The sequence below is a fragment of the Neopsephotus bourkii genome, unplaced genomic scaffold (genome assembly GCF_033783945.1).
Source record: "Neopsephotus bourkii isolate Nb327-2 ecotype Australia unplaced genomic scaffold, CSIRO-AGI_Nbou_v1 NB_1707, whole genome shotgun sequence".
Classification (NCBI taxonomy): Eukaryota; Metazoa; Chordata; class Aves; order Psittaciformes; family Psittacidae; genus Neopsephotus; species Neopsephotus bourkii.
Genome location: NW_026902181.1, coordinates 2,690,438 through 2,717,377, shown reverse-complemented (window position 1 = coordinate 2,717,377; position 26,940 = coordinate 2,690,438). Strand labels below are relative to the sequence as shown.

The window sequence follows — 26,940 nt, the reverse complement described above, 5'->3', positions numbered from 1 at the left end:
AAAGGACAAATATCTTTTAAGGGATCTGCAAAAATTAGAGTGATAAAAAGGCTGCAAGTATTGTATAAGCACAAAAGTTCAGATGATGTGGGGAAGAAGGAACCCTCTAAATCTGGTCTTTAGGTTGATAAAGAGTTATGCACAAATTTTGTTTTTTTAATTCAACCCTTCCTCTGCTGTCTTGCTAGTAATAAAACATAGCTATAAAATAATACAGGGATGGTACCCAAAGAGGTGCATGCATCCAGTTAGTAACATGTCTCTTCCATAGACAAACGGTGTGAATAATCAAGCAGAGCATGGGAATGAAGGTACAGTCAGCTACTCCAAGCAAAAGCAAGCAGTTATACAATTTAATTCCTGGTAGACAGAGCAAACAAACCCTACCCACCTACAAAGCAACTAACCTCTCCCTCCACCTTCCAAAATTCAATTGTTTTCAATTCCAAATGCTGGCATGAGGAGGCAAAAAGACAAAGGGTTTGTAATTGCTTCAGGATTTGTTAGTAACTTTGAGACACCATGGGGGAAAAAACCTCAATTTTCTCACCATACAGACAGCAGATTACAAAATTTAAAAATTAAAATTACAGGAACCTGGAAAATGGAATAAATGGAAGTATACTGAAACTGTTACCAAATCTGTATCTCATTCCCAGGTAAAAAATGACAGGGGTGACAATTACACATTCCACTCCTTTATAGAGTTGTTCTGAGGAGGTGCCAATTAATGACTGTAAAATACTCTCATGCTATAATTGAGGACATGTAATAGTTTAAGATAATGTCAAAACCAGAATAATCTCCTTTTTAGCACAATAGAAACACTCCTTAAATAATGTCACCCTATCTGATTTATGTTTGAAATGGCATGTGACATGGTTAAACACATGGATTTAAGTTCACAGAAGAATGATAAGATTGCAACAACTGCATTCCTAGAACGACTTCACAGAGGAGACCCTATCGCTGCAGTCTCTTTTATTACCTATTTTTAACCTTTTACTTATTGTTTGCTATAACAAGTAACAACATTGTACACCTTGCATCTGCATACAATCACCTAGTCACTAAAATTCTGTGCCTTTCCAAGATTATGTGCCAATATAAACACCTAAAGAAAAAAAGAAAACCTAACCCAAGCAGCTGGGCAGATTCAGTAATGATGGGCATACTCAGCCCTCATCTAAATGAGGCAACAGTATAAGAAGTGTCTTGTGACACGCAAATATGTGCTGCTGTGCAACTCCATGCTAAAATAGCAACACAGCAACGCCACCTTATTCCATTCCCTGGAAATCCAGGCTTGTAACTCTGAAGCCAAACATCCACCATTTAAACAAAGCCTGTATTTTTTGCTTGTGTTGCTTACAGTGCTATTGCTAAGTTAATATTGTTTGGGTTTTCATGTTCACTTTGTCTGGTCTGCCACCGGATCAGATTTCTGAGGTATCCAGTGACCTTTCCCTATCATATCCAAATGCTACAGCAATTTAATAGTGCATGAACAGTTTAGCAAATTTTCAGAAGTAAATAATACAAAGTGTTATAAAAACAAACAAAAAATAAACCACTTACATATGGAACTTTGACATCATCTTGCAGAAATAAATGCATAACCAGGCTAAACTGAAATCAGGGGATTGCAGCAAGTCATTGAACTTACTTTTATTGTAGTCGGTAAAGATTTTAGTATAGCAATCAGAATACCAAAGAGACAAGAACCAAGCCTCATTCTTTCCAAAGTCCTTAACTTTTTTTACCCATGGAGACTTAACATATTTGTTAGACCTATCTAAGAGAAGTGATACATTGGTTCATTATTTACATATTTACTAATGATAGCTTTTCCAATAGAACTTAAAATAATTCTGCTCTCGCTGGATTTCATGAGCAGTAACTTGTACAGAGATAATTATATTTTAATATCTTAAATTGCTTACTAAAAAGTACTATGCAGAACTCAGCAATGACCAAGTACATCATAAGTAAGCTGAAAACCCTTCAGAATGTTCTTTCTTCCACTGCTGTGGGAGAACATCAGCACTTGCCCAGTGCTCCTTCACTAAGCTATTGCAGTAGCTCATGCTCAAGCACAAATTAAAGAACTCTCTGGGGTTTTCGCTCATAGTAAAATATATTACTTGGAAATAAACATCTTTCCTTATTCTCCTATGCATTTTGAAGACTAAATGTTATGATAAATACACCCTAACCTTCTCAAATCTGAGTACTCATCTTTTTTTTTTTTTTAATAATAAAGCTGGTACTATTAGAACATTTTATTCATTTACATTCAAAACAATCTAAAATGAAGCCTTCCTCTGACTCTAGGCACTTTAACATCATTAACAATATAACAAAATCCTAGCAGCATTAGAATAATTATTTCAACAGGAAACTAGCCATTCAGACCTCTACTGATACTCCTTCCATCTGCAGTGCCCACTGCAATTGCTTCTTACCTTAAATGTGCAAAGGTAATTTAAAAGCTTCTTCAGTAGTAAGGTTGCATAATTTTCACACTAACAGTTCAAAGTCAAAATAAACAAGTTTCAACCACACACAAAAAAACTTTATGCTTTTTCAAGTTACCAAGTACATACCAGAAAGACATCTCACTTCATCATTTGTAATCACTGCACTTTTTTTCCCCTGTACAGTTATTCAGATCTCGTTCCAGAATTCATCATCAAGTTAATTAACAGATTTCAGTGGTTCTGTGTTTAAGGGGAGATTGTTTGTGGCTTGACTCTGGGAAAATGGCACAAAAGGCGGCAGCAGCTTGTTTTTCAGCTCCTGTCTTTGCATTTTCTGCTCAAGAGCCAGGGAAGCATGTAAATTAGGAAGCACATGTTCCTCACAGGATTAAAGTTGCACATTTCTCAGAGAAGGCAGAGAAATTACAACATACCTTCCATTCTCGAGATAGAAAAATAGATCATGTACCATTTCCAGGGTGGTTTTTTCATGTTTCTCTGCCAAGCTGCTGATCTGAAATCTTACATTTCATTCATCTCTCTTTCAGTAACAGCTGCTCCTCCATTGATAATATAATTGTTTATTATAATGCCTCAAGAGAGGTTAAGGCTACAGGGATGCAAGCATATGCAACATAAAAATATACATAATGCAGAATATAGGAAATTTATCAGGATTCATTTGGTGCATTGTTATCTGAGCACTCTGGGTAATATTTCCCCAAGAAATATTTTATAATGTGAACATCAATTATGTAAAATTGCCTCAAGGCCAAGAGAATCAGAATGCACCAAATGAATTACTTCTAAGGACCCATTCCTTCAGAAATTTAAATTAAAACGCAGACAAATTTTTCCAAATAATCCCCAAAGTGTAAATTTAGGAAGCGAAAGGTCAAAACCTTTAGATACTGTCTTAGTAAGTATATTCTGCAGCCAAAAGCTTAATTCAGATCGGCTTTTTTACGGCACATAAATATGTCAAGGCAAAATAAAAATTTATTTTAATGCTCACGGTTATTAAGAAAATGTCTGCTTCTGGCATTTAAAATTTAAACCATGATGGTCCCATTAGATTAACCTGACACAATGTATACCATGGACCATCAGATTTCAAACTGTATTCATCCAATAGATAAAATATAATCTCTGCTCAGCTAAAAATAATTTTCAGAAATACATCTTATCTTTAACAGAAGACATAAAACAATGGAAAATACACAGCTTCTCTTGGGAACGTGTTCTGGTGGTTAACCATGTAAAAATGTGTGGTTTATTTCCTATTTGAGTTTGTCTGGCTTTTGCCTCTGGCCATTACTTCTTATTATGCCTTTTTTCAATAGATTAAAGAGCCCTTTAATATCCTGGATTTTCCCCCAGGAATATTCCTATACACTACAATTAAGTCACCTCCCAGTCCACTTTTGAGATAAATTTTAACAGCCTGAGCACTTAAAACCTCCTAGTGTAATGCATTTTCTCTAACCATCAGAACATTTTGCTTCAGTCTTTCTCTTTCTCATTTTCTAGCATGCTTCTTAAAATCTGAAAACCGGAACTGTATGCACTATCCCATGGATGACATTTTTGAGGCCAAACATGAGAGGTAAAATAAAGATTTTTTTTTTATTCCTTTGTTTATACATTGATTAATCCTTTTCTGCCACAGCCACATACAAGACAGCCCTTATCTGATTGCTTACTTATTCTGACCCCTAAATCCTTCTCAAAGTCATTACCTTCCCAGGCTACAGTCTTCTGTTCTCCAGTTACAGCTTCCACAGCTGGTTCTGGAGAGACAACTTTATAGTTTGCTGGATTAAATAGTGACGTTTGAATGGGCTGCTTGTACCAACCATTCTGATCAGTGCCCCACCTTCACCATTATTTATGACTCCATTAATCCTGGAGTTTAACTCTTGGCAGCAGCAGGTTTAGATCTGCTTCCAGATCATTGCTAAAATATAGTACAACATAGAACCTACTCCTGGAACGTCTTCAGACACCGTTTCTTTCAACTCAGCTCTTCCTCTTCTTGAGATCTGGCAGCAAATTCCATTTAAGTATCATGAAGCACTGAGTCAAGTACCTCACAGTGTTAACACCTGTTTTTATGAAAATACTGTGTAGACATACGTTATATTCTTTAATTTCAACTTTTAATTATTCAAGTTCTATATCAGATGTTCTGTTTTGGTGAGGATAGCTATTAAGCTAACCAATCATTTGGGTCATGTTGCTCACGCTTTTAAAAACGGCAGCATCAGAGAGCATTGGTGACTGAAGCTTGCATTTCTCACAGCATTTCTAGGATGGAAACCCCAGCAACGGCGGCCTTCCAAAGTACCTGACTGCAAATGTTCTGGTCCTGCTGAACTTCAAGCCATGCACACGCAGCTAGGGAGGTGTGGAACCTCCTCCCATAATGCCCTGCAGAACCCCCGGAAGTGCCTGTCAGCTCTGCATCCCTGTGGGTAACTCACCACCCCCACAAGTAAACGGCCTGTCTGCTGGGGTCAAGATCACTCACAGTCTCTTGTCTGAAACCAGCTCTCCCGCTCATGTTTATACCACCAGATTCCTGCTTCTGGGGTCTGCACGGGCAGTGAGAGAGGAGGAAGAGGAGGGCAGGGGCAGCCGAACATGGGCCTCAGAGTGCTGATGCCAGACGGTGGCTGAGGCGAGCGCAGCAGTAGCTCACCGTAAGCACGAAGGAAGAGCAACCGGCTCACTGAGGACCGAAGGCCAGGCTGCAACCAGCGAGAACGTACCACCCCTGCGCCCGTTTCTTCGCCTCACGCTCGAGGCCGAGGCACGCCGCCCGCTGCCTCGCGCAAAGCCGAGCTCTGATTGGATCTCCCTTAGCAAAGGGGCGGGATCGGGAGAGAGCAGCAGCCAATCCGCACTGCGATGAGGTTTTCTGCGGGGGAGCCCGTACCCGCGGGCGGCTGCTGCGCGCATGCGCAGCGGGGTGGTGCTGGCGAGGGGCGGTGACGGGCGCGCGCGCGCGCGAGGGAGAGCTAGAGAGAGTGAGGGAGCTGGGACCGGAGCGGCGCGGGGAAGCCGAGCTGAGGCGAGGGCGGTGGTGGCGGGGGCTCGGGCCGGGCGGTGTCTTCGCCCCGCCCTCGAGCGGGTTTCTCCTGAGGGAACCGTTCTTTTCCCCGCCGCACGCACGGGATCCCCCGTCCTTTTCGCCGCCCCGCAAGCGAAGCCCCCTCAGCTTCTCGTCCGCCTACCCAGGCAGAATCTAGCCGCCTTCAGCCCGCTCCTCGCGGGCGGCCTCGTCCTCCAGCCATGGCTCTCTGCCGGCGCCTGTCCCGGCTGGCCGCCCACCTGCAAGACCCACAGAAAGTGGCCGCCTTCCAGCGGCTCTGCGGGGTGGAGGGGCCTACGGGCTGGGCCGATGCGGAGCAGCGAGCCGGAGCCCGGGGGCCGGTGGCTAACGGCAGCCCGCCGGCAGCGGAGCGGATGGGAGGGCAGGGGCATCCCGCCGGGAACGGGACTGTGCCCGGTGGGGCGGGTCCCCCGCAGCGGGGGAGGAGGAGGCCGCGGCGCAACTCCCTCACGGAGGAGGACGGCAGCCAGGAGTTCTCCACCCGCAGCCGCTTCCTCTACTATCTCTTCAGTCTGGGCACGGAGCTCGGCAACGAGCTCTTCTACATCCTCTTCTTCCCCTTCTGCATTTGGAACTTGGACGCCTGGCTGGGCCGGAGGCTTATCATCATCTGGGTGTGGGTGATGTACCTGGGGCAGTGCACCAAGGATGTCATCCGCTGGCCGCGGCCTGCCTCCCCGCCTGTGGTGAAGCTGGAAGTGTTCTACAACTCGGAGTACAGCATGCCCTCCACTCACGCCATGTCGGGCACCGCCATCCCCCTGGCGCTCCTGCTGCTCAGCTACGGCCGCTGGCAGGTAATGCGCACCTTCTTGCCCTTCAACCAGTGTTTCCCAGCCCTGGTGTATAGGGATTTGGCAATGTGGCAGACCTGTTTTCTTTTTGAAGGGGAGGTGGCTGAGTGAGGTTGGGAAAGTGTGAAATTTGTGCTTTTTTTTTTTTTGCTTCCCCCCCCTTTTTTCTTTTTTTTTTTTTTTTACTATTTCTGTGATCCATGCGAGTGCTCAGGTAACAAGACCTATTCTAATAATTCTGTCTTCGGAGTGGAAGTTCTGCTGACTTTGCGAACGATTAGCTCAGGGTGCATTAAAAGTCCGCGTTAACAATCTGCATTTTGTTCTTGTGAGTTTTCTTTTTTTAAACTTATTGTAGGGTGAGTGCTTTGTACAGTTTTATAAGCATTTGATGTTTCTAAAGGCGTTTGGGTTTGCTGACTGAAAACTTGGTGAAGAGATAGGCTTTTCTGCTGCTGCTTCTTTACCTTTACATCACTTTGTATAGCTACACTGTAGCTTTAGACTTTTCTTTAAAATGCTTTTAGTCTCATTACCCGTGAAGTGGAAATGACTTATTTCTGTTCTGAGGAGTCCATATATCTTCAGGTGATTTTATTGCTAATAATGTACTAATAATCAGCAGGAACGGATAACCTCTGATCTTTCCAGCACCTTTATTCCACAAAATTTTAACATCTGCCTATTGCACTTTGGGTTAATAGGTGAAATAAGACCGTTGATCATCTGAGGCATTTGCTTCAGCGCTTGCTGTTTGCAGTATGGGCAACAGTAAGAACTCCAAAGAAAGCACAACATACATTCTTCTCTCTAAATCGCTGCCCCAATGAGGGAGAAGACTTTCCCAGGCAACAAATGTTCAGTGCAGGGTTTTGAGAATGCTGTGTGTGATGTTTAAGAAGTTATGTAATAAGGCTACTGTTAATGTTTACAGACTCTTACTATAACACCTGCCTATTTTAAGTCAGATGTTTGTCATCTTGGTAGAGAGAACTCTCTTTCTGAACTTTCTGCGGGGGCTGAACTCTTGTCTTCCCAGTTACTGTTAACAATTAGCAGTTCTGTGCTGTTACAGTGTGACACTTGGGTAGTTTTATCTCAGCTATGGAATGGGTACCTGAAAGGAAAGAGGTAGTTGAAAGTTACAGATCGTATTTCGCTTCTCTTTAACCAAAGTTAGTACTGCAGGGTGATACGGCGTTCCCCAGAGAAAGCTATTAGGGATTTGTACTTTGCTAAGAAAATACGAAGTATCACTCTGCTAGAGTTGAGCAGCCATCGGATAATAATGCCATGTTTTGTGGGTGTTTGAAATATGTATTTGCAGTTTTGTCAGTGAGATACTTAATCTTCAGGTTTTTGAGTGTCTGTTTCGGTTTTTTTAAATGACTAAAATGGGAATGCTTGCTTATTACTTGTTAGAGATGTAGGGCTGATGCCAGTTGGAAGAATGAACTGGATTTCTGTTTCTCTGCATGTGGGAAACTTCCTTAAGTAGTATCAGTTGATTGGCTTTATATGGACTGTTGTCATGTGTGCAGAGAAGAACCTGGTTTGGTTGCTCTTCCAGTACCAGCAAACTGACAATGTGTGAAATGGTATTTTTGCCAGTGAGCCACATTAGATCTTCAGCTTGCCAGCCCTGCAACTGTGGTCTGTGAAACACTGTGCTAATTGACTAAACATATTTATAATGAATGCATATTAAGAAATCAACATTTAGTCTTGTTGTTATTCATTTAGAACCATGCTTAAGAAATGGGGAAGCAAAATGTTTGAGTCTTAATTTTAATTCCTTCTTCCTATGAAATGGCTATGAATAACAGAGCTCTCCGAAACCAACTTCTACTTTTCCAAAATATTCATTTAAGAAAAAACCAGTCTGAGTATTTTAAATTTATTTCCAAATATTCATCAAAAGCTAACCTATGGCATGTTGAGTATCTTTTGTTTTACCCCTAAAAAGAGTTAAGCTTTCATCTAATGCTGCTTCTGTTCTTCATATTTTACTTGCACTGAAAGGGAGTCGAATCAATATGACAACTTCTCGTCATGCTTTTCTCGAAATAGGTGGGGTTACTGACTGATCTCAGAGCTTCTTGGGAAACTATTAATGATAAAGAAGCTTTAATAACTGGTTTTTATTAAATTAGACATATTAATAGATACAGATGATTAGATTTAAACTTGTTGGCAAATGTTTGGGTTCAGTCTTTCTATTTTTTCCATAAATGCAAGCATTACACTGATCGTGATCATGATGGGTCCACATTTTAGGGCTGCTTGTTCAGAAAAGTCATGGTGGAGCAAGACTGAGCATGAATTTAACAAGATACAGCTATAAGTTTTGTGCAGAGACTTTTATTCTGGAATACAGGTAACTTTAATTGAGTTTGTCACTTTGAAATTTACACTAAACCAAAGAAAGTCACTCTTGCTCTAAAAGAGGTTAACTCCAGTGTGAAGGAAATCACTTTCCTGTATTGCTTATTTGGAGTTTGCTTTCATTGAGCTACGACTTCCTGCCTACTCCTGTGTTTCTATCAAAGAGAATCTATGAGTCTTTCCTTTGAACAATAGAACAGAGCAAATCTGTTCTTACTTTTCCATGTATGGCCCAAATTATCTATTTAAAACCAACACTTTTTGACTCCACTAGGTTTACTTTTAACCTATTGAATTGAGTTTGTGCTTTCCAAGTTTTCAGTGCCTAACAGTAATCCTATTACAACTATTTTCCTTTTATGTAGTATTCAAAGAGTTTTTGACTATACAGAGAAAAACTAAAATACCTGCTTATAAATGCCATTGTTTGAGTAAAGTATTTTCAGTATTAAAATAAATTTAAAGATGGTTGTGGCAAATTTTTACAATTAGACACTTTGGACACAGGGAATATGCAATGCAAATGACTTTCAGATAGACGTGTAAGAGAATCTTCAATGGACTGTCCTGTCCATTCTTTTTCAGGTTTTCATTGTATTATAAGAGCTTGCCTGAAACTTTTGATTCTGCTTGCATAATCTGTATTTATTATTGTTAAAGCTCAGCAGGGAAACCACTTGTTTCAAAGACATTTCAGTAACCTTGAAATTTAACGTGCATGCCAAAGGCTTGTGACAATTTAGGAGTGTTACAGATGCTAATATTTTTCTTTCTGTCACTGAAGCTTTTATACCCTAAAAGAGAAGGGCAAACTCTTAAAAGAGAGTGAGGTTGTAGATCTCAATAAAATGTGGGGAAAAAGTATACCTTCATCCCACTGGGGAAAACCTGCTTTCTTTGAAATACTGACAGTCTGAGCCAGTCTGGCTTGTATCATGTTCTCAATGGGGAGGAAGAGATAGTGTCAGTTGCTTATTATCTACAAAATCTCCAAAAGCCTCAGGCTGAGATTACGGGAAAAAGTGTCTTTTTATATTGTATTTGACTGCTTTGAATAGCTGATTTCAAATAGATAGCACCACATATTTTACTAGAAATGTTGCTTGAGTTGATGGTACCCGAATGTGTCATAACCCTACTGTTTTATTTTGAGGAGGGAAAAAACAACAACAATTAAAAAAGAGACACAGAAAATATGCTTTTCTTCCAGAGTGCCTCCAGGATGCAACTTGGCTCTAGCAGTAGTTGTCCAGGTTACGAAGTGATGATTTAACACTGCCTCCTGAGCTTTGCATAAATAAACTGCTGATTCTCACTATAGGCCACTAAGCAAACTTTTAAGTTGATATTCATCAGGAACCCAGAACCGTGACTGAGCAGTAGCTGCTCTCTATATTAACCAACATTGTTTGAATGGACTTACCTTCTGAAGAAATTTAAATATGACAGCATTGTCCTCCCTGCGTGCTTGTCTGCAAACCCTATCATCAGTGACTTCTTCTGCAGTCAAGTGCATCTGTTCTGTAATGGCCTGACTGTCTCTAAATGGCTAATGGATGACTTTGTCTCTAAATTGGAGAGACAGTTTGATACATGGAACACTCAGGGGATAAAGAACTGGCTGCATGGCTGCACACAAAGAGTTGTGGTCAATGGCTCAATGTCCAGCTGGAGACCAGTAATGAGTGGTGTCCCTCAGGGATCAGTGTTGAGACGGGTCTTTTTCAACATCTTTGTCGCTGACGTGGACGGTGGGATTGAGTGAGCCCTCAGCAAGTTTGCTGATGACACCAAGCTGTGTGGTTCAGTTGATAATGCTGGAGGGAAGGAATCCCATCCAGAGGGACCTTGACACGCTTGTGAGGTGGGCTGATGCCAGAAAGCCAACCGTATCCTGGGCTGCATCAAAAGGAGCGTGACCAGCAGGTCGAATGAGGTGATCCTACCCCTCTACTCTGCTCTCATGAGACTTCACTTGGAGTACTGTGTGCAGTTCTGGTGTACTCCACATAAAAAGGACATGGAACTGTTGGAACAAGTCCAGAGGAGGGCCATGAGGATGATCAGGGGGCTGGAGCACCTCCCATATGAAGACAGGCTGAGAAAGTTGGGGCTGTTCAGCCTGGAGAAGAGAAGGCTGCATGGAGACCTCATAGCCTTCCAGTATCTGAAGGAGGCCTATAAGGGTGCTGGGGAGGGACTCTTCATTAGGGACTGTAGTGATAGGCAAGGTGTAATGGGTTCAGACTTAAATAGGGGAAGTTTAGATTTGGATATAAGGAAGAAGTTCTTCAGTGTAAGGGTGGTGAGGCACTGGAATGGGTTGCCCAGGGAGGTTGTGAATGCTCTCTCCCTGGTGGTGTTCGAGGCCAGGTTGGACAGAGCCTTGGGTAGCATGGTTTAGTGTGAGGTGTCCCTGTCCATGGCAGGGGGGTTGGAACTAGGTGATCTTAAGGTCCTTTCTAACCCTTAGTATTCTATGATTCTATGACTGACACACCTAAAAGTATTTTTCAGTTTTTATTTACTTAGTGATTTGTTGACTCTATCATTAATTCTAACTGTGTAAGACTGTCACATGGTATCGTGGTATCGCATCCAGCACCTTTCCAGAAATCTTTCATCTGCACCATTACTTCTGTCAACCAAAGCGGAGGAATCTAATCAGAAGAGGTGGGTTTGAGAGGATCTGTTTTGGGATTTCAGAGGGATTTGCATAGTTCTGTGATTCTGAGATTGACCATTACTAAATATTACCTATAGGATTGACCTGCTGCTCTTCCATTCAAAAGGCTTATTTCAGATCCCCACTGGGAATGAGGAAAAATTGGTTGTTGGTGTTGGATGAATAGTATAATGACAGTGCTATAGTGAGAATTTTACAGGAAGTGGGCAAATCCTAGCTTTAAGTGTCTCTCCTTGCTGAAAGGCTTGCATAATCAGTAAGGCTAATGTGATGATAAAATTGGAAGCTACACGTAGGAAGCCATCTCTTCTGTACAAATTCTGTGTGTAAGAGCAAGTACAGATTCTTTTTGGGAAGAGATGCTTCACCTCAGAGAAGCCTAAATGGATTTTGGTTGAAATACTAACATGTCATGAAGAAACTCAGGCAAAGAGATGCGTGCTTGTCTAATTGGTTTTCTTACATGTGCTGCTTAAAATAAGCAAACAAAAACTCTTCTGACATGAAAAGCATTGCTGAAGGGGTAATCTGATATCCTAGAATTGCCCATGCACTGAAGAGCTCATGAGACAGAAAGATGGCAATCTGGAGGGTCAGCACTTGCCTTGTCTTGTACATTTGAGTTATAAGGACTTATTTTGTGGGCCGTATTAATGTCTGTAGTTCATTTGTAAAGGAAGCTGGGAAAAGTTGTGTGGCCTGTTTGATGTGGGTGCTCCTAAATGTTTAAAAAGAGCATAGACAGTTCATACAAGTCTCATGGGAAATTTTGCCAGAAGTATGCAGCAGCCTGCCCTAGTAAACTGTGTTGATGGGCATTAAATATATTTTTCAGATTTTCATAAGCAGATCTTTAATTAATGTAAATGATCCAGGGGGTGGGGGGTAGGGAGGGATATGTAAAAAATGCTGTAAACTTAGATGCAGTTTTTGAAGAGGAGAGGATTCAAAAGTAATCATTCTCATGCAAGTTTTTCCTTCTTAGTGGATTGTACACACACAAAGCATTCTTCACACTTTCAAATAGTATGTGCTGATTAAACCTGAGCAAACATCACTTTGCAGGAAAACTAATTTTTAAGTGTTGGTGGCATAAGTAGAGAAAGCTGGAGGCAATTTTTGCTGGGTGTGTTCAGGAAGGGATTTTTTATTTTAAGGATACAAATAAGAGAAGTAACAGGCTCCAATTCCTATTGCCAGTCCTTAATTTCTTTTCAGAAGAGGTATAGCAGAAAAGTAAACCTTTTAACTCCCTGCAGGGCTGGTGTTCAAAGCTTTATCTTGGAATTTAAAGAAGAGGTTCTTGCAGTGGCATGTAGCATTCTCAAACTGCTATGCTTTTTGATGTTTGTCAGTGGAAGAAAGGAGGAAATAATAGATAAATGTAGGTTAATCAGTGTTTTTTATCATTTGGCCTCTTTTGAAAAAACAGGGATTTGTCTGTATCTTTCCTAAAAAGATAAGTGGTCTTTCCTCTTTAATTATCCTTTTCTCCCTTCTTTTCTGCTCATTCCACAGAATCGTTTATATGTTGTGCTTTTTTTATCAGTAATGCAAATACGTAGCCCAAATATCTTCTTCAAAGCATGATGCTTGGATTCGTTCAGTGAACTCTGGCCCCAAATAATTGTCTCAAACTGAAGGTAAACTGAGTTATCATACGATTTTAAAAGATCATTGAGTAATGTAGAATACGGAAAATATGAGAAAATAGTTTGGATCCCTTTGTGGATGCTGGAAACTTCCCCAGTGTGGAATGTGCTTTAAAAAAGTAAAGAAATGGGCATCTAGAGTTTATTTTCAGAATGTTCCATTATGACAGAAGGAATTTTCTGACCTAGGTCAAAGCTTTTAGGACAGATTGTTTCCTTATGAGCATTTTCAAACAATAGTTATGTTATTAAGACTCTTGGCAAAAAGTCAGAAGACGGGGAGGGAGGAGGATAGGCAGCTGAGGGAAACATTTTTGATGGGATCCTGTCAGAAGCTTGCAATCATGTTTTGGAGGATGTAATCAAATAAAATGGGAATTTCCTATTGAAAACATAGAGCATAAAATTCTGAAAGACTTATTGGGAATAGTTTCACTTTCAAATAGGACCAATTTAATGTGGTTTCTTTGATTAACAAGATTCTGGATATGGGAACAAAACTGAGGTCTGAAAGCAGATGAGTAGTTGACTAAAATTAGCTTTATTTCTAGCTTTTTCTTTAACTTAATATGTGAATTTAAGAAATCAATAAACCATTTTGTTGGGGTTTGGGGGGAATTTTTTTTGTTTGTTTTTTTTTTTATTAAAATGCTTGGTGATCTGTCCCTTAGTCACACATGTCAACACTTGGACACTTTTCTTAATGGGTATGATGCCTTCAAACATTTTAAAGCCAAAAAGTGTCAGCAAAAGTATCTTTTTAATATCTGTGTTGAATTTGTGTCTGTTTCTGATCTCTGCCTTGCTGCAATTCCACCTGCTTTTACTTCATATTCTAATCTTGTAGTTGTACTACATGCTTATGCATATTATCAAAGTTGTATTCTGGCCTTCAGAAAAATGCTTGTGCAAGCCAGATATCAGCGATTTGATCTAATATGGAATGTGGGTATTTTTCTCAAGGAGAAGTAGTGACAGGTAAATACTGGTTTTGAGCCAACATGTGATTCTGAAGTTCACATTAAGTGTACTATGCAAGTATCTTTATTTTTGCATAAGATTAAGATTTTCAGATCACAACTTGGGTTTTTTTCCCTTAATTTGGCAAAAAGAAAGCAGTATGCAGTTCAATAAGTATTCCCAATACTAAAAATTGTTGGGGTGGCATGATAGCTATGGAGATAGTATAATGAGTTTTTGAGGATATACATGCAATGCTCTTGAGGGCATGGAGTCAGGGTTTGAGATGTTTATGTCTAAAAAGGCTTATTTAAGGCACTGTACTAATAGAAGTTATTTGGTATTTAAGGGGATTTCTTATGCCTGGGCAGTGGGAGGTTACAGATATACAACCATGGTATACTAAATGTATATATGCAAAATACATGCAGTTAATCAGTTATAAATGAAACAACATGTAGAAAATGTTTGCTAGTACCTCGACATTGCTTTATTTTCAGACAGTGATTTGAAAGTAAATTTGTGGCATCAAGGTGATGTCAGCTTGGCATGCTGCTGAGCTGTTTTCTTGCTGAGCTAAAAGATGTGTGGGAGTGTTAATATTCTCCTTTACTCACCTTGTACACTTTATCTGTACGTGTGAAGACAAAACGTGGTTGCCTTATCACCTGAATGTAGACTTTTAAGCAGGTGCTGCTGGTTTGGTGTCCTAGGAATTCTTGAACCCAGTGGCTGCTTTTAAATGGTGTGAGTGAAAGCAGTCCAAGGAGGAGGCAGGGTATTTGTGAGCTTTATTTGTGTTGAAGTAGCTGATGGTTCTGCTTGATTTCTAGTGGTGTCTAAGGAGGCCAGTGAACTGTGAAGGCCCAAAGTGTATGTACAGCTTTACTATGCTCTGCGGTGGGGTACTGGGGTTGTGGGAAGAAATTCTCATCAGTAATGCAGGGAAGTATGGATGTAACATGGGGAGAAACCAGGACAGATGAAAGTTAAAACCTTCTTTAGGTGAAATTTTATTTCTGTACTTCATATGAAAAGATGTCTTTAAACTGATAGTTATTTTACTGATTGGTAAGTAAGCTTCAGACATAAACTGACAGTTGTCCAAGAGTGCTGGTTATGTAGTGGGGGAGCATAGAAAAGAATGGTTTGTGTGGGAACTAAGCACAAAAAAAACCACTTAACTGTTGTATTGTGGATTATTTCAGAGGAAATTAGAATAATTGTTTGGTTCTTCTGCTTTTTCATTGTGGACAACCCAGCTCAGCACACTGTAGTGAGTAAACTCGCTTGGTGGAAATAAACTGGGTTTAGGACTTCTGTGATTATTATTATCATGCATTAAAAATACCATAAATCAGCATGTTCCTAATACTGCAGATACATTTGTGGACAGGTCATGCTAAAGCTATTTCAGTACAAATAATTTGTCTGGGTTTAAATTAAAAAATCTTTCACTTTAAGATGATATGAATTGGGGTAAAATGTATAATTGGATTTTATTTGTGATTCAGTAAGGAAGTGTTTGAGCTCTTAGATACAGATGCTTTGCTACAGAAGAACTAAACTAGCCAATGTTTTCAGATATTTTAGTGGGTATACTCAATATTATTAAAAACAGAATTAGAGTGAGATATGAGAGAGTCAAATACTCTTTTTGAACTTTTCTTGAAAGCTGGAGCTTCTGACAATTCTCTTCTTTCTCAAACACTCCTCCCTTGAGAGCTGACTAAGAGCAAACATTTCTTTTACTTTTCAGAATTTATCTGACTCTCCCTGCTGTTCACAGTGACCTGCCCAGGACTCTTAGAATAAGACTTCTCACATACACCTTTTCTGTCATACTTCTTAGAGTCTTGCTTTTTTAGCTGCTGTTAACTTTTCCCCCTCCATGGTATCATTAGCAGCTATAGCCTGCAGAGTGTGACACTTCATGGGTCTTGCTAAAGCTCCAGGTTCTGTTTCTGTCATGTATTTCAGAAACACAGGAAAAATCTTTATTAAAGAAAAATCTTATTCTTGATTAGGGCCTGAAAGCACAAAAGATGTGTGCCAGGAAACAAGAATGGGCATATGGTGGTATCAAGTGATGCACAAAAATGTTTGAAACTTGCATATGAACACATGTAAGTTGATTCTACCACCAAGTAATTGTGATGGTATTAAGTTTTCTAGTCAAGAGGTCTGCATTGCTTCTGGAGTTACTAAATATTCTCTTATTAGTCTGTCTCTGGGAAACAAGAAGTCTGTCTTTCCAGGCTTTCATGTTGTGGAGCAGGTAAGGATGTGCTAGAAGCTCTTCTCTACTTCAGAGAATATAGGATATACTTATCCCTCTATATACATACAGCATTTCTGCTTTGGTAGGCCTCAGAGGTGAAGGGAGAGTGGGGCATGAGGTTGTGTGGCTGAAGTGTCTTCCAGTTGCAGGAAACTGGTACCCTGAGATCAATGGAAGTGATGGAAGAGACATAATGGTGTAATGTATTCTGGTGGGGCAGCACAGGGTACAAGGATTGCTTTTGTGGCTGCTATAACAATGCTGGCATCTGATGACTCTGCAGTCATGTCTTGAGTGTGACCTAGTTACTGGTGTATTGCCCGTTATTAGCATAATTCTGAAAGGCAGGAAACTGAATTTGTTCCTTTTTCATTTCAGTTAGAAATGAATCATTAAATACGTAATTTTGTTTAGGTTACAATTTGTAGGTGAATGTTGTAGAAAAAAAGACACATGTTGGTACAGGAATTAAGAGTTTAAACTAGATGTAACACAACTGTGAGCTGGGCATTTAGAATTGATTTTAATGTGAAATTTGTTTCGTATGTGAAGCATGAGCTTCCCAATTTTCCACTCATTTGAGAAAATTTCTTTAGGTTTGTCATGCTAGCATGCTCCTGGAGCTAAGAATTCAAAGAATGTTGGAATAATGTGGAAGACTTATAATCTCCTCCCAAACCTTTCACTGAAAAACTGATTTAGAAGCTTGTCAGTCTGTCAAGTGGCCTTCAGAGAGGATATACACCTTTCTCCAATAAAATTAAAGATACTTTCTCTTATTTGTTAGATATTCTACCCTTCAGGTTACCCATGAAAGGAGCAAGGCAGAAGGCAAGAGAACTGCCTGCAGTTCTTAGTTTGTATTCCAAGATTTGAGTACATCTAGACTGCCTGTTTGTATTGAAAATGCTTATCATGTAGGAAGTGAAGCAGTTTTGGAAGCATGCTATTTTGTCTTGTGATGACTTCTTTTATAGAATAATTATTTTTAATACTGAAAGGAAGCCATATCCTGTCTTGTACAATGTTTTGCAATATGGTAGTTAGGGAAAGTATTTCATAATGTGTTGCAAGATGTGAATTGGCATACGTTTAGCCAAAACCTAGGGAAGTTAAAATGCTAAGTTTCTGCACATGCTGATACACGCTGATTAAAATGAAGTGGTTCTTTTGTGCCTGGTAAACAGTACTTATTAATTTAAAAATCTGTCAGAAAGTGGAAACAATTTGAAATAATTCCTTGATTATTTATGTTCAATAAATATGGATTGCAATAGGAAACTTATATGGGTTTGTGGCGAACAAAATTGATTATGATTTCAAGAGTTTCATATGGATGCTCAGATATTGAGTCAGGGACTGCAGAAAGGAATTGAATTTATTTGTAAATGGTTACGAGTTCTTCCTTTTCAGAAGAAGGGTGAAGCTACTAGATTCTGCCTCAGTAATTGTTAACAATACTACAGTGTAAAACTGTTCTGCAGTTTATAACACAAGGCTTGTCTCTGCCCATATTGCCAATTTAGGATCTCTTAAGATGGCAAGACTAACTGCTACTGAAATCTGTTAACTTCTTACTGCTTTGTCTGAGAAGATACGATCAAAGCCCTGAACTTCATATCCTGAATGCAAAGGAAGAGGACAAGGAAAAAGTTGAAAAATGTCAGTAATGTTTTGCCGTTATGAAAAGCGGATTTCCTTGAGGTGGTCTAATAGGCTTGGGTAGGCTAGGGCAAGGGAAAGGGTAAGCATAAGTTGCATTAATAGGAATTAATGACATAATTAATTATTACAGATTTCTTAAAGTGATTTCTTTTAGATTTATTTTTTTTCCAAACTCTAATACAGTCTCTCCACTTGTTTTTCCCTACCAGTATCCCCTTATGTTTGGACTGATCCTTGCATTCTGCTGGTGTTTGTTGGTTTGCTGTAGTCGAATTTACATGGGAATGCATTCAATTTTGGTAAGAAAATAATCCTACTAAACTTCTATTTTAATGTTGTTCTAATTTCATAAACTTCCATCACACATAAGCTTTTACAGTGCAGTAATTGTATATAGATCATTTTATAGAATGGCCTACCATACAGGAACAGAATACTCGCATTTCTCCAGCAGTACATGAGTACAATAGCTAAAACTAGATGTCAAACTTGTGTTAATTTATACTTTTCTTTCATAAACTCAATCCACAGTTGAAACTTAGCTGATGTTTCAGCTAAATTTTGAAATTGACGACCACTAAATCATAGACTTAAGGTTTCCTCTGCAGAGTAGAAATAATTTCATGGGATGAGAGAGTGGCTGTAAATGTCCACTCAGGTTCCACATCACCTACTCAAAGCATGTGCATTTCAGAGTGTCATGCCAAATGCTAGAGTTTCACTTAACAAACTTCTAAAACAAAATAACAAAGTTGTCATCTTTGAAAAAGGGAATTGCTTATTAAAAAGGATTAAAAAGAATAAAACTGAAACACAAATACAAGCAATGTAAAAAATGGGAAAACAAGATCACTATAAAATGGTAATCAGAATTTAAAAGGATTAATAGGGATGGTTAAAGAGGTTTTTGAGGATCAGTTGCTAGAAGGGGAAAAGTTAACAGAAAACAGCAAGCCTGGTATTGAGTAGCTGGTTGATGAACACAGTGTAAAAGGAGCATATGAAAATAAGGCAGCTTGGAAAAACTGACCGATGTATTTGCATTAGTGATTAGGAGGCTTCCCAAGTCAGAACCAACGTGTGGGGGACAGTGGAATGAACTGATATTTTAGATTACAGTGTCAGCTGATAGATAGTCTGTAAGTCATGCAACAAATCGTGATTCATCATGTGGAGCAGGTTATTCAGCAGTTTCATATCTGATTCCTCCTTAATGTTTGAATGAATACAATTAACCATGTGTTACCTGTAATGAAATCAACCATGGTGCCTAAGTTGTGGGGGGAAGGAGGAAGGGTTCAAGGTGGTAAATATGGGCGAAAGCTGTTGTGGTTGCTTTTGAAATGAGAAAGTCTGATTTTTCCTCTCAGTCAATTCTATTAGAGCTTTTATCAAGCATTCTATTAGTGGAACTGAGTGATTCATTGAAGATGGAGCAATACAAATACTGCTGATGCATGTCCTACCCCTGGCTCGTGTGGAAAAGTTGATAAATGTGAATTAAGGTGATCTTGTTGCTACAGCTTGGATTTCCAAAAAGCCTTCAAAAAATTCCTCCTTAAAAAGTAAAGGTGACAAAAGCTGCAGATAATTCTGTGGAACTGAGTGATCAATCAGCAGTAACTGAAATTTAATGTTAAATTAAAAATGAATTTGAGGAACCTTTTAATTAAGAAAAGACATTTTAAAAACAATAATAAAACTGAAAATCAAGTATGAAGCCACAGATGTTACTTCTTCCTCTCCTTTAATAGTGGCAAACAATTCTTTATTCTTGTAGTGTTAATTCTGAAGCTAGAGTGGAAAGTCTAAGCCACTGTAATGACTAGCTGCAGTGGTCCTTCACTGCCTTACCAGCTGTTGCTGCCAGTGTACCTGTGTCTTGGCACTCGGGCACTCAGATCCAGTGTTGAGCTGTTACAGCAGAATCAGCTGGCAGAACTGACTTAGCTGGGCTAGCTAGCACTGTGCTGACTGTAGGCTGAGTATCTGGATAAGGACCATTGTAGCCAGCAAATACAGTCACAGAAGAATCACAGAATGGTCTGGGATGGCAGGGACCTTTAAAGGCTATCTAATCCTACATCCCTGCAATGAACAGGAACATCTTCAACGTGTTGATGAGCAACAGGGATGAGGTTGTTCAGAGCCCTGTCCAACCTGACCTTGCACGTTTCCAGGGATGGGACATCTGTCACCTCACTAGGAAACTGGTTCCAGTGTTTTACCACCCTCATTGTGAAAAATTTGTATCTTGCATCTAGTCTAGATGTACCCTCTTTTAGTTTAAAACAAGTACCTGTTATCCTCTCACTGCACAAAATCTGTACATCTACAACTCTGATAATGGATCACTTGATCATAGTTCCATTCATGATCTGATTATGATGCAGGTGTCCTATTAATAGGTGGTCAAACGTAATTCCTTACCCTTAACATAAAAAAAAAAGTAATTGTGGACAGTAAATAGAAGAAGATGGGAATTCACAAGTTGCATATAACAGATCAGTGAGACTTCTTGCTAAAGTAACTTAAATTATTTTTTGAAATAGTTATTACACTGAAACCATATTTTTGTCTCTCTTCAACAGGATGTTATTGCTGGATTTCTGTATGCTATCCTTATCTTGGTTGTCTTCCATCCAGTTGTGGACCTGATTGATAACTTCAACTTAACTTACAAATATGCACCCTTAATTATCATCAGTCTCCATTTAGCCCTGGGCATCTTCTCTTTCACTCTAGACACCTGGAGCACATCTCGAGGCGACACAGCTCAGATACTCGGCTGTGGTGCTGGAGTAGCCTGCGGCTCTCACGTTAACTACATGATGGGTCTAAATCTAGATCCTCCTCCCAAGACTTTACCTTTATCACTTTCCTCTCTCACTGTGACTGTGTTTGGAAAAGCCATATTGCGGTTGTTAATCGGAGTAATAGTTCTGTTGTTAACAAAAGTAGCGATGAAAAAAGCCACTATTCCACTGGCATGTAAAATATTTTGCATACCACATGATGATGTACGGAAAGCAAGACAACGCATGGAAGTTGAGCTTCCCTATCGTTATATTACGTATGGAACAGTTGGGTTCTCCCTCATGTTCATTGTTCCTTGCCTCTTCCACTTCATTGGTCTTTCTTGATGCAGTTTTATCACTTTCAGTAGGGAGAACAGAGCTGGTTGCTTTTCAAAGAGGTGCACAGTCTGCTAAGTCAAGGCTAGTGAGCTTCACTTTGGCAGGGTCTTCACTTTAACAGCAATACATAGAAGGCAAAGCATTTAAAGAACTTTGCACATCTTTGGGTATGGTATGGGGCCAAAAGTCAAATACCAATTCACAAGAAGTGCTGAACTCTATAAATGCTGTGTCTAGACTTATTGCTGTAACAAAGTCTGTGTGTGTGATGCAATTAATGTATCTGGAATGTCTGTGCCTGTGTATGTTGACATTTTAACAGGTATATCAGCTGCTCAGAAAGCTTCATTCATGACCTGTTTGCCATTTCATAATAACTTACTCAAATTGTTGGACCATAGACTGCTAAATTTATTTTCATCTATTCTTTCCTGAAGCCTTGCTTCAAGATGTTTCAGCTAATAGGCATTTCTAATGGACCAAACTTGTAATGAGTTTGAATTTTTCTAAGGAAGTAAACAGAAACCTTTTTCTTTACCCCGCTCTACAGAGTAAAATGTTTGGACTGATATTGGTAGATACCACTAAAGTGTATATGATCCAGGTACTGTATTTTATGGTTTAATAACTGTGCCTTTCTGTTACTAAATTAAGAAATGCCATATATACTGTGATGTAAAAATGCCAAATTTTATTTAAGATACTACATAATTAGGCAGATATTTTTAAATGTTAGATTGTCCATCATGTTGCTGGCATGGTTCAAGTGAACTCGAAGGTATTCAGTTTAGCCTGATCAAAATTGCATAAATGAAATAACACAAGAATCATGTCCTTAAGCTCAAGATGTTGTAAATGGACAATAATCCCTTTTGTAAGTATTTTTAATGTGTATTGTAAGTTACTGGAAGAGGATATATTTTTCTGGAGATTGTTTATATAGTGAACAGATATTCAAAATTAATTATCTAAACACGTAAACAATAAAAACATGCCATTCTGCAAAGAAATGGGCTTCACTTATTCCAAACTAATTTAGAAAGACCGTTGTTTTTGCATACTTTCTTAGGAGATATAATTCTTATTCTCAAGAAAATACATGTATTTTTATGCATTAATGTATTTAAAGGTAATAATCACTTTTACTCCATTTAGATAGCTATAAGACAATATAAGGATCAAATTAAATTTTTAATCATGCTGATAGGTAGATTGTGAGCAGTCAAGACAATATGGTCAATGTATGAACAGTTTGTGCATATCTAAGTTTTACTGAATTATTATGCACTTTCCAGCTTTTCATGATCCTTTTCCCAGTGATGAGTAGAATATGACCCTTCAACTGGAATTTCATGTGCCTCTTGTGTTTCGTTTTGTCTATGTTCATGTGTTGCTTAATCTGTTCTTCCCATGTCAGGAACAGTCTCCTTGTCTGGCCAGATGTGAATTACTTAAGTTTTGTATTGTACTTTTTTTTTTCCCCCCCAGGAAAATCATAATCTGGTTAAAAAGTCTAGGGATAGAATACAAAGCTTAATTTGTTTTGTAAGTAATATTTGGAACTGGAAAGACTGTTCGTACTGGGGCTCATAACTCCAAACTGTTAATATGTAAATTAACAAAGTTAATCTCTTTCTTCAGAGCAGCGAAGTTATGGTATGCCAGCACTAGGTGATGTCAAAAACTAACTTTTCTGATGCATTTCTTCAGTGCACTAAGAATGTACCACTATGAATGTATTCAAACTGATGTATTCAGAACTGATAGTGTATTAAACAACTTCTGCAGTTGAGAAGACCTTCCTTAGTAGAAAATGGTTAGCTTATTTCAGTGCATGTTTCTGGATTTGATTTTTCTGTCTGTCCCTCTTTTGCAGTTTAATGTTGAATGTGCAGTAAAGGGTAAATTGGTTTCCAAGGTTTTGTGGGAGGGATTTCTACTTGTTTGGCTTTGCACACTAAGTCATTAAATAAACAGCTGGGGGGAATGTACATAAAATGCCTTACACTTAAAGCCCTGAGCAAGTGATTTAGTTCAAATTAGATTAAACTAGTCTGAGGACTGGTGAAAACAATAGGATAACTTTCTCTGAAGTTTAAGGCATATTCTCCTTAGATATCCTAGCTTTACATTTTATAGCAAAAAAATGTTTAAATTGTAGCACAGAAGAGACAAGTGAGCAAGACTGATCTTTTACGGTACATTTTTGACTTCTAGGAACTTCAGATTTACAGCATAAGGGTATTCTTAAAGATGTCTTTCCTAGCTGTGCTTGCTCTCTTCTATGAATGAAAAGTAAAATCTACTGTGAAAGAACTAGAATGGGAGAAAAAAATAATATGCAGGTAGGGCTTTCAATGGGCGAAGTAAAATTGCACTGTAGCTTATACTACTGTTACTCATAAAGATATACTTTATATTTTTATACATTACATTGGGTAGCTCCAAAATGTCATGTTCCATGTACCACATAGTCTAGTCCACAGAAAATGTGTATCAATGTTTATACAGCACCTTCACAACCCTGTTTCTAAGACTGCAACAACTCTACTGAAGTTTACATGAAAAAAATGTTACTATTCTATTTTCATGTTTTATAAGGAGTTACAGTCATGAGGGCAGTTGAGCACAAAATATCATGCAATATGAATACTGTTATAAAGAATAAAAAACACAAAAAATTAAAAAGCCACTTTAAATGTGAAATATTTGTATTTTAATATATTTATGTCTAATAAGAATCTAAGTTCCTTCAAATTGGGCATAATGAAACAGCAGGTATAACTGGAGCACTTCCTTTACACAAATTCCTAGAGTTGAACATGAAAACTGGTTCTTATATAAGCATCAGCTGGTACCAAATTGTTTATAAATAAATTTAACGTAACTTTAAAAGGTAGTTAAATGACTCTTCAGAAGGACAGTACACATTAAACCTTTCATGAAGTGGTGCAAAAACATACTCATATGTCACTGCTAGTTCCAGGTTGTATCGTCCCAAGGAGATAAATACTGCTACTGTATAGTAGCAGATACAAATACATATTTATTACAAAAAGCCATGAGTTAAATTTGTCTTCTTTGATTACTGTATGAAATAACACCTGAAACAATCATGTAGAGTACAATTTGGCATGAGGTTCTGTTTTCCAAGAGGCTGAAGAGACTCGAATTATTCTCAGGCTGTGTTAAACATAGGAGTAGGATTTTTCTTGACCTGGCCCTCAGTCAGAACTAACATATGCATTGCATCTTGGGCAAGTCTGAGAAGCTATTATTGGAAAAAAAATCATGTTTATAAAAAAACCTATTACTTCTGCTTCCTATACCATGCACTGGGGTTGAAACATCTTTCTCCTGTGAAGCTCACCTATGAAGCTGTTCAGTCTTTTATCACATTTGCCTTACCACTTACCTTGCAGAGGCGGTGGATAAGCTATTTTAATTGGTGAACCAAAGGGAGTTGTATTTTGTTTACTTACTTAGAGATTTGGTTTTTAAGCTTATGTACAGATTGTCTCCTGTGGGAGAGAATAGTAAATAAACAAAAAACCCCCAAACAGACAAAAAAATCAGAAAGATGCATTTCTTTTAAAATGTCATCTCTAAATGTGGTTATGTGGCTTTTTCATTTCTTTTATTACCAGAACAGTGTTAAATTGTCTGGATTTTAAAAGCTATTATGTTTTCATTTACTACTATCTTACTAATACTGCTTTCAGTATTTTTTACTCCATTTCTTGCTTATTTCCCAGGGATTGTCCTGAACTTTTTGTAAGCAATTTATGTGAAGATTGTAATTTTGAACTTGTAAAAACTTAAGGGCTGTTAGTGGCTGTTAGCTGCTCCAATACACAAAAACCTTGCATGCTGTAAGTAAATACATCTGTTGTGCTAGCAGTTGTTTCTATTTCAGTATTTACTTTCTCAATACAAAATTGAGATTTTTCCTTTCACGCACAATAAACACATCAGATACCTAATAACTCAATAATATGAAGGGGCATTGCTGTTAAATTCCTGTTCTGAAGGTCATGTCTATGGTCTAACGTGCAGGCATCAATGTGTGTGAAGTGACTTTCTTTCTAAGGTGTAAATATAATAGTCTTGCTTTTGAGGTCTGAGATTGCTGTTTTTACACTCACACTTAGCCCAGTTTTTACAAGACTTTTAAAGGGCTTAACTTGGAAGCTGTTTCTGTAGCTGGAATTGGCTGTATGTTTGCAGTACTTAATTCATGCTTTCCCCTCTGTACCATAATTGCACTGAATGCTGAGATCCCAGAATAATGTCAGTAGGTAAAAGGATGAGAGGAGAATTGATTTCTTGAGGTACTGTGACTCAACTTCCTGTAATTGATTCTTGGGTGGTTTTTTGGTCTAATATAGGATGTTTCTAGGTTATACTATTTCTATATTCTACAAATGTCTTTGAGGAAATTTTGACCTTTTGGGGCAGGAGGAAGTAGTACTGAATGACTTCATGCCAGAACTTTATTCTAGTGGAAAATTCTTAAGTGGCCTTTTTGTTTCAGGAAAAATACATAAGCCTATTTTAAAGTTTACTGTAAATACTGTATTTGTCAAATCAGTAGATTAGTTGGGTCACTCATGAAACAAAGGCAAACAAAGCTTAATTGAAACAATGTGATACTGTATGGCAGAGAAGATGCAGCTCTGTAGGTGTTCTCTAAAAAGCAAATACCACATGCTGAAGTTTAAGCAAATATAACTGTGCATTAGAAACATTTCTCTGCACTCTGTTCTGCACCAGAAATATGTATGTTGGTAAGAGTCCTTTCAAAGCAGTATGTATTTGCAGTGTATAATAATAACAGTTCCTGGAGAATCAAAGAGGAATGGAGGCGTACAAAGGAGACTATTATCTTCAAGATATTGACAAGTAAGTAAACAGTCAAGTTGGAAGTTTTTATTAGTCACTAAACTTTGACTAAATTAGTCACTACAGTTTTCGCACAACTTAATTGCTATTAGAAAGGGTAAAGAAAGGCAGGGGTGATATTCCTGGAATGGAAATTAGATCTTAAGGCAGTTCTAGATGTCTAAAGTATTGTAACTGAGAATGATCAGTTCATGAGCCAGTAAACTGAAATGTAAGAGCAAAGTCTAAGGAGGATTTTGTATTAATGCACTTAAAAATGATGCCAAAATTTGGCCTATACTTGATTTATATGAAATCTGTAGTATAGTATATATATAAAATATATTGCATATTGGAGTTTTAATTTTTTATGTACAGATTTTTTCTTGTTACTGCATTCCCTGATAAAAGCAGGTGTTCATAAAATATAAGCCAGCTTTGGCTGTACAAGGCAAGGTTTTGTGTTAGTAGTATTTCAGGAAAGAATGCAGTTGTAACCCGCAGTATCTCAACCTCTTGGAGAACTACTAAAAAAAGCAAAACAAACAAACAAAAAAACCCCTTTCAAATACAAGCCCTGAGTTAGTAGAGTATCGTATAATGGTTGCTGTATAATAGTGTAGAACTGATGTTTTAAAAATTAATACATTGGAACTTTTTGTTATATTGTCCTTAATGATTTTGTACTCATTGTACACTTCTGCAGTTGTCAACTAATGTTTAAACTCATATTGACTGGTAACTGAAGTGTCTTAACTTCATCTGCAATGAGTGGGTAATAAAGTACTGTTGGATTCACTTGTGTTTTGTTGTCTTTATTCCTTCCAGTGCTAAGGGGCATGTGGTTGGACACATACCACAAGCGTAAAACACAGATCACAAGAAAACTCATCTATCAGTAACT

General features: G+C 38.5%; 1 protein-coding gene and 1 long non-coding RNA gene across 2 annotated transcripts in view; one reads left to right on the top strand and one right to left on the bottom strand.

Moving 5' to 3' along the window:
- The window catches only part of LOC133224694 (uncharacterized), a 29,548-nt gene extending 23,367 nt beyond the window's left edge, over nt 1-6,181 (bottom strand). Inside the window, exon 1 of the long non-coding RNA XR_009728933.1 lies at nt 6,047-6,181. This is a non-coding gene — a long non-coding RNA (uncharacterized LOC133224694). The remainder of the gene's footprint in view (nt 1-6,046) is intronic.
- SGPP1 (sphingosine-1-phosphate phosphatase 1) lies at nt 5,571-22,954 on the top strand. The gene is made up of 3 exons (XM_061376458.1): nt 5,571-6,392; nt 18,228-18,317; nt 20,610-22,954. The coding sequence occupies exons 1-3, from the start codon at nt 5,775-5,777 to the stop codon at nt 21,159-21,161; spliced, it is 1,260 nt and encodes a 419-aa protein (XP_061232442.1). The 5' UTR covers nt 5,571-5,774; the 3' UTR covers nt 21,162-22,954.
- Nucleotides 22,955-26,940: the final 3,986 nt, after the last annotated feature.